Raw genomic sequence first — 14,353 nt, forward strand, 5'->3', positions numbered from 1 at the left:
TTCAGCTAGTTCAATCATGTCTCTCTTCATATGGTCCAAGCCATTCACACCAACATGGACAATGACAGAGTCATAACAGTACCTGTTGCTGAGAGACTTGTGAGTGCGTGTGTGATATTGCAAATTCTGGCCCCTGACAGACAAGTGTGACTTTCTCCTTATCCAGCCTGATGAGAGGCACATGTGTGTGTCTCACAGTGGAGTCTCCTATGTATGTTGGGTTTATGCTTAAGCCTTAGTGGTTGTGTGAGACAAGTGTGTGAACTATGCATGGTATGTGGTGTGGAGGGCTGTAGAGGTTGTGTGTGTTTTTGCCTCTGAAGTCTCCTTTGTTTGGCTGTGTATTTTGAGGACTTCCACATATGTGGGTGTGTGTTATGTTGGTATTGGTGGTGTTTAAGGTGTAGTGATTGTGTTGACAGCCTTCTTGGTGCCAGATATACTGGCTTGTGAGGGATAAAGCATGGACTCTAGGTTCCTAATGTAACTGCATCTCTCACAAATTGTGTTCCTAGGTGGTAGTCTGTGTACAAAAGGCAATTGCTACACTGTCTCAGGATGCCCGTATCAACCAGACTGGCAGGATAAACTGTAGTAAATTGTCCATCCATATTTGTCAGAATCTGAGAGAGAAAGGCCAGGGAGAGCGAAGGGGTAAACCTAAAGCCCAAGTGCTTAAACCAAAACTAAGAGGCTTAGAATAACACAATTTAAACAGGTTATAAATGAGCAGTAACAAATGCAACAGAAAAGATGCAGTTGAACAATGTAGACGACAAGCTGCAGAAAAAGCAAGATGAAATAATAGAGCAGGAGGAGGAAACACAAGTACAGTAAAAGAATCTGAATAAAGTGGTTTTTTTTGTGTGTTAGTAAAGTGGAAAGGGAGAGAGGAGGAACAGAAGAAAATTCAGGGTTAATGAGATAAGGGGGGTTTGACCTTCCCAAAGGATCTCTGTATTAGGTAGAATAAGCTAATGAGATGGGACTGGGAGGAGTGTCCCTTATCATATTTACAGTAGGGACAGGCAACAACAAAAGCCACCAACTTTAAGAACACAACAGCAGTTGGGTGGGGGAATACAAAAAATCAACCAGAGCTCTGCAAATTATAAATGCGGAGACAGAAAATTAAATAATTTAGTCAAATAATGCAGTAAACTAGTGCAGTACTGTTACACAAGTAAATAAAAAACAGTGCAGGACTGATAAGCAAATAAATACAACTAGTGCAGTACTGATATTAACAGTTAGATGAAGTGCAAAATGCTACTTGTGTATCTCTGTAATTCAGATTAAGAAACACTCTCCGTCAGGCACAAATGGAGCTCTAGCAAGATGAGCAGAAATTCTTCAGAGTTAAGTACTGCTTAGGTGACCTGGATACTAAGCATATATCTAGCCTGTTTACTGATGCCCAATTATCTTCAAAAACTGATAAAAGACAGACCCCACTAGAAAATACCAGGCACATCAGGAAACCAGGCTTTCCTTCAATGAAACAGTCCACAAACCTTTAAACTTTAAACACCCTGTTTATTGCAGTAAAATTGAGCTTTCATCTTGCATACGGTCAGATTTCATCAGATAAAGCCATTGTGTAAAATGCCCACCTATATGACACTCCTAATCACATGACTAGAAGTACAACTTAAAGACCAAGTGCAAACAAAACTGTAAAAGGTAAAAAAAAAATCTTGTCATTCTTGTGTTCAAACTTTTAAAACCTGCTTCCCTCCATTTTATTTAATATACATATAATAACACACAAATATCTAATTAGTACTAAATCTGCTATAAAATCTATTTAACATTTCTGTTGTAGTTATCAATTATAAAAATCTGTTATAAAAAGCTAACATAAAAGGTACAATGTTCCCCTCAACATAACTATTATACTCAAACAGCTACCAGATAACCTCTCTCTTTAGTGATTTTAGCTTTAATAATGAAGCTATTGATAAATAGTCATTAAATCCTGGCCATTTATATACATTAAAAAACAATTGCCAGTATAATTCACGCATTTCTGAAATAACTGGCCAAGGACCCCCTGTATCATTTTTCTCTTTCTTCTCCAATGTTGTAAATTGGGCGGGTAGTGTAAGACACTAAATGACTGGTTAACTAACAACTGTAATTTCAGCTGCGCTTTTCAACATGATACAAATAACCTTTGTGATAAATTAAGCAAATTAGACTACGGGTTGTTAAAACTAAAAAAAACTTCAATTGGAAATGTATATTTTCTTGAGTCTATTCAGGTTAAACTGTTCCTGAAGGGAATCAGGACGTGGCGCTACACAGACGGTTTAGAACTTAATTCACCACTTCATAAGGAGCTCCTAGCTCTGTCTGATAAACGGGTGCAAATATATATGGAGCTGGTAGTTAGATATAATACAAAACTGATTGAGGCGCTAACAGTGGATGTTCTCAGTGATGAAATCATGCATGGTATTAATTATTCGGGTAGTAAAATTGAATATAGGCAGGTATTTAATAGTATCAAATATCAATTGAATCAGCTAAGGTCAACCAAGTTAAAGAAATCTAAATGTAATAGAGTTGATTGTATGCAAGAGACAGCATATCCAAAACAGTCTGAATCTCAGAGATGGGGTAGAAGGAATTTTGGCCATCCGAATCCCACACAAGACACTCATCCTGTGTGAGGGCAAGTTCATTGTAACAGTGATAGCAGTGAATATAATGCAAACTGGAACCATTGGATTTACTGCTACAGCTCTGGATTTTCCCCAGCTCAGGCGATTGGAGCATATCAAAGATCTGGGACAAGTGGGCTGGCTGTCTGGTAGCTTTAGAGTATGAATAGTTAAGTTGAGTATGTATAGTTAAGTTGAGGGGAGGTTCGTACCTTTTATGTTAGCTTTTTTTAATATATTTTTGTAATAGATAGCTACAATAGAGTCTTTGAATAGATTTTTTACAGCAGGTTTAGTGTTTTTTATTAGATACTTATGTGTTATTATATGTATATTAAATAAAATGGAGGTGAGAGGGTTTTAAAAGTTTGTTGAACACAAGAATGATAAGATTTTTTACCTTTTGCAGTTTTGGGTTTATACTGGGTCTTTAACTGCTGGTCATGTGATTAGGAGTGTTATTTAAGTGGGCATTTTAAACAATGGCTTTATCTGATGAAGTTTTACCATGTATATGAGATGAAAGCGCTCAATTTTAATTTAGTGTAATAGTGTGTTTGATGTTGAACAGTTCATGGACTGTTTCATTGAAGAAAGCCTGCTTTCCTGATATGCCTGTTTTCTAGTAGGTGATGCCCAGTTATTCCATCACTGTGTTTTTCATTAGTGTTGTATAGAATATTTTTGCAGAAGGCCTGGGAAGAAACCTCTGTACCCACTGGTAATGTGTTTATCTGCCTATAAACCTCCCAACCTGTAAATATACTGCCTCAACAGCACATCACTTTGGAGGAGAGGCAAATACATTGATTCGTTTTTTTATCAAGTTAGTATGACACACAAGAGTAGTGTAACTTGAGATTGTGGGTGAGGGGAAGCCCCCAGTTCAAAAATGCTTTCTGTTTTTCCTGCTTTTTAATTTATTTTATCAGCACAATCTGTAGGAGTGGTGTGGCAACTTAGATGTCTGGAACTTAAGGAAGACCACAGTGACCTTCCCATCAGGATGTTAGTTGTGTAAGATACTTGCAGAAGTAAATTTTTCCTTTTCCAGTCCCCTGTTGGATATTGCTGTAGTTACTATAAATGGTATACTTTATTTTTGTCTTAATAACATTAGTAGCAGCACTGGTCTGCATTTATCACAAGCACATTTGCATGGAATCCTAGCTCAAAGAATCAGACTGATGAAGAAATGGGTACTAATATGGCAGTTTCATGTTTCCTGCATCAGTACGTTTGAAGGTGCGAGACCTTCCTCTCTAGGAAGAAATACAACTTGAGAAATTTAGCTGGGTCACAACAGAAGAGGTTGGTTAAGTCCATGTTATGATTTACTGTTTCAATGATCTTATAACTGTGCAGTGTTTAAGGAGATGAGACAGATCCTTACATATTCCCCTTATTATTATTTGTTTTAATAGAAGTTGTTTCATTCTTGTGACCTTTACCTTTGCTGACTGGAATGAACTCTAGTTATTTTTTTTACAAATATCTGACTCAGTTTACTGAAATCAAGTTCACAGAAGTTTAGCAAAGTCTTGTAGCTTGAAAGTCACAAACATTGATAGAAAGTTTTCAACTGCCAATCACTGAAATCAACTAATGGGTATCAGATTAGGTCCAATGGGTTCCAGGAGTGATTTCTGGCATCTGAGTTCAGCGACAGCTGATGGTCTGCTGCACAGGGTCCAAAACTTGCATTACCTGTAGGGAAGTAGCATTTCTTAACCCAGTGCAGTGGGGGGCCATGCTTCTACAATCCTAGGTACCACAGTCCATTCTAAGAGCTCTGCACATATAGAAAGACAAAAGGGACATTACTGTGACCACTCTCCATCAACTAGTAGTATTTCCTTATATTTCAAAAATGGAAACCAAACTAGCATTTATAACCGTACATGTTTGAGTTTGATGACTGTGACTGCCCCACTGCACTTGACCCATTTTCAGTTGAGGTTTGTTGGGCAGTAAGCTTTGTAATAAGTAGGTAGTAAAAGTATAGAATTTTTAGCATGACGTGTACATTGTAGTAGTATACTAGAGATAGGTAGTAGTTTCCCCTCTATGTTATAGTAGTTGAATAATCATCATTAAGAAGTTACTGCTTAAGAAAACAATGTTAGTATAGGTCTCTGGATGAGATTTATGTGGTTTGTAGAATTTTAGAAGTTGTGCAGAGAAACTTATGAACATGTATGGGTGTCGATTTGTGGAAGGGGGATGACTAGAGAGTCTATGCAGTTCTGTAGTGGATGAAGGCAGGTAAGGATAAAAATAGAGTAGTGTTTTGATGTCTGTGTCAGTGAAGAGCTTTTAACGTATACTGTTACCGTTCCTATAGATGTTAATTGGTGTGTTAGAGCTGGTAGTGCAATATAGTTTAGTTATAGCTGCATTTATTACTGCAGGGGAAAGTGTTCGCAACTGCTAATTAATAAAAAATAAGACTTGCCACCAGTTAATAATTCAAGTAACTCCACTGCAGTTGCATGAGCAGTTCCCTGGCCGAATTTGGGTAGTTACACCACGGAAAAGTCTTGGCATGACATCTGAAAGCTGAGATTACAGTTCTTATTCGCTGTAGTCCAACTTCTCTTTACTTTTATGTGAATAGAGCATAAAGGAAGGGGTGATGACCCATGTCTCCTATTTAGTAGGCGATACTAGAACCTACTGCTAGCATGGACAGCTACATGTAAAATGGTTCAGATGTTTAACTGTTCCCTTCTTTTAGAGGATGTTCCCGGTTGTCCAACAGGCTGATTGTGGTACCTTCTAAGATTTTCTTTTGGAGATTTTTTATTTAATATCTTTAAACATATCTGCTACTTTCTATAGCTCAGTACTTTGGTTATAGTGAGCCAACATTTTCTTTTTTTTTTTTCCTTGTTGCCTGCTTAGACTTGAGCAATATTTTAAGACTACAAAGTGTGCAGGTGATCAGATGAAGAAAACACGTCACTGTGTGCCACTCTCTTAAGCAAGAGACATCTGATATAATAGTCTGTTCTTATAAAAAAACTGCCCACAACATCATGCATACTCTAGATGCCTTGCCATTGGTCAGTTATTGAATTCGTATCTACCCTTTCCAAACCCCTACTCCCCCATCCCCAAGAGAGCTATGCTCACTAAACCAACAGCTAGTACTCGTTCAGAAATGTAGTCACAATGACTACTCTGTATATTTTGCTAAACTGTGGAAATAGATCTCAAAAATATTTCATTTTATCTGTAGTTTAAAATATATTTGAAGGCATACCTCTCAGGAAAGTGTTCCTGCACTTGTAACAACCCCATTACTAAGATGCCTTTTTATTTTAAAGCTTATCCCATCTATAATTTACAATCTCAATGAAGTTATACCTATCAAAGAAACTGTCCTACTCTTGTACCAGCCCTGTTACTAACATGTTCATCGTGTTTCACTGTTGCAGTCATCACATTTGGGTTATCTTGCCAGGGGTAGCCCTCAGTCGGCCCAAATACCAGAGGCTTAGTATTTCTGCGTCGGTTACTGTCGCTCCAAGACTGACATCAGGTCACCAGTGGTATAAAATCAGGCAGCCAATGCCATTACATCAGTCTTTCTTGCCGAGGAGCCCGAAGCAGTTTGCACGAGTGCCAGTCGGCCACTGCCTGAGTTTTCATTACCGAATTGAAGTTGAAGTCTTCTAAAGCTAAGTACCCCATTGTGGATCCTTTTTTCTTGCTCTAACAGATGTCAGAAAAAGTTAACAATTGTCTCGCCTGTGGAAAGCAAATACCACACCAAGACTTCCATTCTTACTGCGTCATCTGTTTAGGCCCAGACCACGACATTCCCCGCTGTTGCTTTTGTGCTTTGTTCATTGCCAGAACTATACATTTTCGGGCCCTTATTGTAGCTAGATATTTTCGCTCTCAGTCCTTGAATTCCGATATGGCTTTGGTAAGCCGTCCCGACTATCGATCTTCCGAAAAAACATAAGGATAAGGACAGAAACAGACTGCACAGGTCCAAAACTGCTGACAATGCTCCCATTAAGCTATTCGTCAGTTCTCCAGTCCTCAGTGAGGTGCTTTCGCAGCCCCTGATGCCCGCTTCTGTTGATTCACAGGCCGCTACCGAGACCCTTTTGGAGTCCGGTATGCCGCAAGGCTCTTCTTCGACTAAGGATCCTGCAGATGTCTCTACCTTGGATGGGTCCGGAGCTGCTGAGCAGGCACTGGCTTCCAAGGGATTACTTCACACTACCGATACTCGACACAGACTGACAACTTCTTTCGCGTCTTCAGTTCTTTCTAAAACTACCGAGTTTCTAAGGCCCAGGGTACAACCCACATCCAAAAAATGACGACCCAAGCTCAGGCACCTGCTTCCTTGTCTCCGTCTCAAAAGCTTAAAATGGCGGAAGACCTTATTATGCTTATTAGGGGAAGCCAGGCTACCCCTTTCAAAAGAGAGACTTGTCCTCAGTAGTTTTATCTGAACAGGAGTCCGATGACTCTGATGCATCTGAGTATGAAGATATGCAACCCCTTTCTGCTTATGAGGATTCTGATGTAGAGGAATCCATTCCTTCTGCTTCTCCACCCGAGGATTTTTCATTTGGGGAAACCCTTCATACTTTAAGGGAGCATTTCCAGTGGGAATATCAAGACTATCCTCAGTCAAAAAAGAGACTCCGGGAATTCTTAGATCGACCACAGCACAGACTTTTGGCCATCCTCCTGTCCTGGATGTTGTGGATGATGTTTTTATGGAATCCTGTTTGACTCCTGATACCCTTCCTCCTTCTCCCATAAAACCTGACAGGTATTAGAGTCCTTGACTCTCACAAATTTATTTTCAAAAATCCTACTGCTGACCCAGAGGTCATCTCTCAAGGACCTAAAGGAATTAAAGCAACTTCAGCTAAGAATCCCCCCCCCTTCAGATAGGGATTCCCAAACTGTAGACAGATAAAGTATACACCTCTGCTACTCTTGCTATTAGAGTATTAAGTTGTCAGTTCCACATGCTGAAATATCAGCAGCATACCATGGAACTCCTCAAACAAAAAATATCTCCCTTTCTTGCTTGTGCAGAAAATAAAGAATTACAGGAGTTAATGCATTCTGCAAGTCAAGTAACTAAGCACACCTTGCAATGTGGTTTTGACGCCCTAGAAGCATCTTGCAGGACAGCAGTCGCTGGTTCTGTCCTTAGAAGGCATGCTTGGCTTAAGGAACCGACCTTGCCAGACCATTTCAAATCAAAATTATTGGACAACACCATTGAACAAAGACAACTTATTTGGCACCAAGGCAGAAGAGGTCTTAAAAAAAGATGGAAGAAAAAGCTAAATCTATGCAGACAGTTAAAGACTTCTTACAGGTCCAGCCTCCGAGGTTCAGTAGGCATTGCCCCTCCAAGCACTGGTCCTTTCCTGCCCCTTCCAGGCCAGCTCAGCCCAGACCCAGGGGAAGCAGGACCCCCAGACAGCAGCCTCAGGGAATGCAGAGATCTAAGTAATGGAGTTCCTCCTCTTCAAAAACAGGGAATGCAAAGTCACTCCCTTGTGGTAAAAACTCACAATGACTTTACACTTCCACCCCTTACCTCTACCCACCTGCTTGTGCCCCTAGGAGGAAAACTCTCCTTCCACTCAAGCAACTGGGCCACTATTACCAATGACCGATGGGTCCTTAACATAGTGTCCCTGTGTTACACATTTTATTTCCACACTCCGCCAACCCCAAGAGGGTTTCCAGATCTTCCTCCAAACCAGTGGCCAGAGGTCAAAAAGCAATTCCTTTCCCTGCTCTCCATGAGGGCAATACAGCATGTTCCTGCAGAACAGATAGGCCAAGGTTTCTACTCCAGACTCTTCCTGGTACCCAGAAAAGAGGGCACATGGTGCCCCATCCTCGATCTATCCATTCTAAACACCCTTCTGGTGATATCAAAATTCAAAATGCTCACCCTCCAGCAACTTCTACCAATGCTTTCCAAGAATGTTTGGTTAGCCACTCTAGACCTAAAAGAGGCCTACCTACACATCCCAATCAGGGAATCATGCAGGAAATACCTACGTTTCAGGGCAGGATCTATGCACTTTCAGTTCTTTGCGCTTCCCTTTGGCTTATCCACTGTTCCCAGAGTTTTCACAAAATGCCTGGCTCCCGCCATTGCTTTTTGCAGACAAATATTCAAATTTACCCATAGTTAGACAATTGCCTGATTCAGGCAGATGGTCAGGAAAAGCTGTTACAGCACCTACTGACTTTTGTAAAGGACCTACTGGCCTCTCTGGGGTATACTATCAATGAAAAGAAATCAAAACTAGTCCCCACACAAAAAATTGTATTCCTGGGAGCAAGCCTGGACACAGCATCCCAGATGGCATTCCTTACTCCAGAAAAACAAGCTTTCCTGACAGGCTACTTTTCTCAACTAGCCACCAGAACCCAGTTATCCTCAAGGAAAATCCTGCAAGCTCTAGGGTTCATGGCATCCTGCTTTCGGCTCATTAAATATGCCAGACTGCATATGAGGAAACTACAGTGGTACCTTAAAAGCCTTTGGTGTCAACACTGTCAAGACCTGGAAACTTTCATACCAATAATACCTTGTCTAAGGAAAGATTTTCTTTGGTGGGCAGCAGCTTGTAACCACAACAAGGGACTTCCCTTCTCACAACCCCACACCACCCAGACCCTCATCACAGATGTATCAGACTATGCCTGGGGTACACACCTGGACGGCAGGTGCATTCTGGGCCACTGGAGCCCAAATCAAATACATCTGCACGTAAACAAAAAGAGATGCTAGCTGTTCAGCACGCCATGATAGCCTTAGACCCCTACTCTCCCCGGGGCCTCTACTGATCAAAACAGGCAACACCACTGTGATGTGGTATATCAACAAGCAGGGAGGGACTCTCTCTTATCCTCTCTGCAGGCTCGCCATGACCCTTTGGCACACAGCCTCAGCCATGCAACTACACCTGCTAGCACAATTCCTGCCAGGGTCTCTAAACTCTCTAGATGACAACTTAAGCAGAAACCCGCTAGACCACAGAACCTTCACCTTTGTAACACAGAAATGGGGCACCCCGAAGGTCGACCTCTTTGCCTCCCACTCCAGTCATCAGCTCAGAAAATTCTGCACCAGGGAACCTCACAGCAAGGCCTGGAAAGTGGATGCTGTATCCTTCCAGTGGATAAACCTCTCGGTCTATGCATTTCCCCCTCCACTCATATCAAGGGTACTGCTCAAAATAAGGGAGGAAAAAACAAGGGCAGTCTTGATTGCCCCCGAGTGGCCACGCCAGCACTGGTACCCACTACTGCGCAGCCTGTCACCCCTGCCACCATGGCACTTACCTCAGATCCCAACACTCCTGACCCAGGGGAATGGAGAATTCATGCATCCCCAGTTGCAGATCCTCAACCTGGCAGCCTGGCTTATTCCCTGACCAGCCCTCAATCTGCTGCCTAAGCAAACAAGCCCTAGATGTAATAAGTGAGGCCAGACGCCCCAACACTAGAAAATCCTATGCTGACAAGTGGAAAAGGTTTTGCACCTGGATCCAGGCTAAGGGAGTTGGGACAGCACAGCCCTCCCTACCTCTCATCCTGGATTACCTGTCAGACCTACTACACAGGGGTCTATCCTTCTCTTCTATTAAAATTCATGCTTCTGCCATCTCTGCTCATTACAGCACAGAGCCACCTCTCTTCTCACATCCTCTCATCAAACAGTTCATAAGAAGGGCTAACAACCTAAGGCCACCCAGAAGAGCTCCTACCCCAGCTTGGGACCTTAACTTTGTGTTGGAAAAGCTCACCCTACACCTTACTTCCCTTTGAAACTGCAGCTTCAGCAGAGTTAAAATTTCTCTCTTGAAAGACAACCTTGTTTCTGGCCATCACTTCAGCTAGAAGAGTATCAGAGCTACAAGCACTCATGGCTGTAGAGCCCTTCATCATTTTCCATGCTGAAAGTGTCTCACTCAGGACTAAACCAGCCTTCATGCCTAAAGTGGTGTCCAGTGTGGCTCTCAGCCAATCCATACATTTGCCCACCTTTTTCCTTAACCCACAAAACAAGGGGGAAAGGATTCTGCACTCTGTAGATGTGCACAGACAGCTCAGATTCTATCTGGACAGGATTAAATCTTTTAGAAAAACTGATTAATTGCTAGTCAGCTTCACAGCAGGGGCAGAGGGCAAGGCCATATCCAAACAAACAATCTCCAAATGGATAGCACACGGCATCAATTTCTGCTACAGACAGCATGGGAAACCACCCCCAAAGAGTGTCAGGACACATTCCACCAGGGCAGCCTCCACCTCTGCAGCTTTTCAGAGGGGTCCCCACCAGGGACATCCTGGAGGCTGCAACATGGACATCTGTTCATACCTTCACCGAGCATTACCACCTGCCTATCTTCTCCAAATCCAGGGCAGGCTTTGCCACCACAGTCTTGCAGGGCATCCTAGCCAGCCCACAGTCTTCTTGACTGCCTCCACCCTTTTCAGTTTTGGGAATCAACCCAAATGTGATGACTGCAACAGTGAAACACGAAGAACGTAGTACAGTTGTGTGTACACTTACCATAAATGTAGATGTTAGAGTGTATTCACTGTTGTAGTCCTGGTTTCCCTCCCTCCATCCCCCTTGTCTCTCTTTCTCTTCCTATCTCCTTACAGGGTTTTTTTGGTATTTACTTTCTACTGGTGGTGTTCTTCAACCATAACCTCCCTATTTGGGGGGCTCCTGACAGTTGAGGCAAGAAAAACTGATGTAATGGTGTCGGCTGCCTGATTTTATACCACTGACGACCTGACGTCAGTCCTGGAGCGACAGCAACCAACGCAGAAATACTAAGCCTGTGGTATTCGGGCCAACTGAGGGCTACCCCTGGCAGGATAACCCAAATGTGATGACTGCTACAGTGAATACACTCGAACATCTACATTTATGGTAAGTGTACACAACTGTACTTTCCTCCTTATGCAATCAAATCAAACAGCACCAACGTCTCACTAATGTACACACAAACATACATGAGTTTGTATATATGTAATATATAAACCCTGTAAAATAACACTGAATATTCTATTGATATGCGAGAGTTTTTGCATGCTATGTATACTGTGTTCTACTGATGTGTCTGAGCTTAGCATGCTGTAAATACTATATAGTGTAATGTAACATAGTTATCACCTGTTGAGGTATTTAGCCCTGAGTATTTATACTGGTTTACAGTTGGCTCAAAATATATGTAAAGCGGAACATGCCTCTGCTGGAAAGGGTTTGCTTAGTCAGGTTTTCTTGATAAAGAAAAGCAAATAAGCTGCTTAATTTTTTATCCTTTTCATAAATGTTCTTTAAATCACAATTTTGCATGATTTTTCTCACTGGCCTGGCTGCAGTGATGGTTGCGGGTTCGTTTATTTCTTGCAAGCATATATCCGACTAATCTGTGTGTGACAGTTCCTGACTCTCTCTGGTGGTTTTGCATAAAGATCAGTTCTCAAGAAGTTTATAAATCTCAGCTGTTCTTAAGCATCCACACATTCATCACTGCCAGCAGTGTTTTATTATATTTTTTTCCCCCAATATGCAGGTAAGTTGGACAGCAGTATTTGCACATCTGGGGGGCCTGAAGCATAGTGAACAGTAGCAGTAATTAGTTAGCAGGACTTCAGTTTTTCAGGTGACATAATAGGCTAAAATGTTGTTGTAAGCATGTATACTAAAAGAAGTAATTGGTTATTTTTTCCACTTACAGTTAAACTGGAAAGATTTGAAATACCAGTAAAGGTACGATTAAGCCCTGACCCGTGGACACCAGAAACAGGCCTGGTAACTGATGCATTTAAACTTAAACGAAAAGAGCTGAAAAATCATTACCTCAATGATATTGAAAGAATGTATGGAGGAAAGTAGAGCCTTGTCCTAACTGACTGCTATACAATGTGTTAAGTGTTGGAGTACCTCTGCAAACTGTAGCCTGATGGAGCATCACACTTCAGAACCACAAGCCTGTTGGAAGAAGACATTTTTTTACTGAATGCAGTTTCATTATGGTAGAATTTTAAAGAGCAGGTCTCTACTTGCATTTGTTTCTGTAATTTATTCAGGTGTTAAACTGTATCTTCCATTACCATTCCTTTTTCTAGTGATTTTTTTTTCAGTCTCTCCACAGAGATGTCCATTAAGCTTGAATGTGGATAGTCCTTGTACGGTCTTTTATTCCATAGACCTTCCATGTTGGTTCATCTGCTGTGTGTCTTTTCCTAGTGTTTAGATGAATAAACTCCAAACCATACAGAATTTTTTTTTCAGAGGAGGATAGAGGTAATGGAATCTTGAGTACTAACAGCTAGGTTGAAACCTGATCTTTAACAATTTGCGCATACTGAAAGCATGTCAGGGACCTTGTACAGAGTGTGTGTTCTTACCACATATACAATTTACTGTAGTACATTTTTTAACCTAACTCTCTATGTGCGCACACAAATGACGAGTTCACAAATTTATAAGTACCATTGTGTCTACCCTGTGAAAGAAATATTTTTGTTTTTCCATTTTTATGGAAAGACATTTTCTCTGGCTTTATAAAAATGTTTTCTTATTTATAAAGAGTGCACTTGTTTTAAATTACATTTATGGCCAGTATGCACATGAAGCATTTTCCAGCTGACTGTTTCAACAGTATCGGTTAATCTACATGTTTGCATTTAGCGTGTGTGGAGTGCTCTGTGGAAGAAAGCTTCTTAAATTTAGTTGTATTTTTTTTATTTCCTTATTGAATAATTTATTCTTACACTTGGTTCAGTGGTTAAAAAGGTGGTAATATTATTAGTACCTTGGATTAGCACTACTGCAAGATGCCCTCTTTGTTTTGAATAAACTTTCTTGACTGTTGTAACCAGTGTTAATGACACCATGAAGCTGCCTGTTCATGTTGTAAGCATTCAGTCCTCACTTCTAGGTGTTGTGCCAGTGATGAAGGCACTTGTATTAAAAATAACTTTTGCAAGGATTGAGATCTTTGAATGTCTGTCCTGGAGTTGCACAAAGGATTTTCTTCATGTCTGATTGGAGTGGTCTATTCACTGTTTGTACCAAATTAACACTTTTAAGGTGGAGTTTAGGAATTATCATTCACACATGCACCCATTCTGTCAGAAGTGATTTTTTTCTCTGTCACACATACTGGTGACTGACCATAATAGTAAGGATGTATTTAATGATTTTCTGATAAGGAGGTATTGGCAGCATGCAAGAACTGTGGTTTGTCTTCACAGAATGAAAGTGTCTGTCATGGTGTCCTTTAATGGGAAGGAGAAAGTAAAGATATATCTCTCCAGTGAGCATAGAACACAGGTTTAGTTTCTAGGTGCTTAGGGGGTGGTGCATGTCCTTTGCTTCCAAAGAATGATGGCATAGCAGTATTATGGCCTTTAAGTCTGCTGCACCATTGTCTGTCAAGAACCCTCTGACTACCGTTACTGTATTGCTTATTCCATATCGTGTGTGTGTGTGTGTGTGTGTGTGTGTGTGTGTGTAAAAGGGTAGTTTCACTATTGCATTTTTTTTAATTTCTCCAAATCTTTTGGGTTTGTAAGACCATGATGGGAATGGACCCCATTCCTAAGTCAAAGTGCGTTTAAAGTTCATGAAATTAGTATTGTTTCACTCTTTG

General features: G+C 41.1%; 1 protein-coding gene across 1 annotated transcript in view; it reads left to right on the top strand.

Annotated features, from left to right (window-relative positions):
• Positions 1–13,690, top strand: part of ACSL4 (acyl-CoA synthetase long chain family member 4) — a 469,611-nt gene extending 455,921 nt beyond the window's left edge. The window contains exon 12 of the mRNA XM_044057282.1: positions 12,434–13,690. Within this exon, the coding sequence (XP_043913217.1) occupies positions 12,434–12,591 (158 nt within the window). The 3' untranslated portion in view covers positions 12,592–13,690. The remainder of the gene's footprint in view (positions 1–12,433) is intronic.
• Positions 13,691–14,353: the final 663 nt, after the last annotated feature.

This window comes from Protopterus annectens, chromosome 15.part0, assembly GCF_019279795.1.
Source record: "Protopterus annectens isolate FY-2018-M chromosome 15.part0, PAN1.0, whole genome shotgun sequence".
NCBI classification, from domain to species: Eukaryota; Metazoa; Chordata; order Ceratodontiformes; family Protopteridae; genus Protopterus; species Protopterus annectens.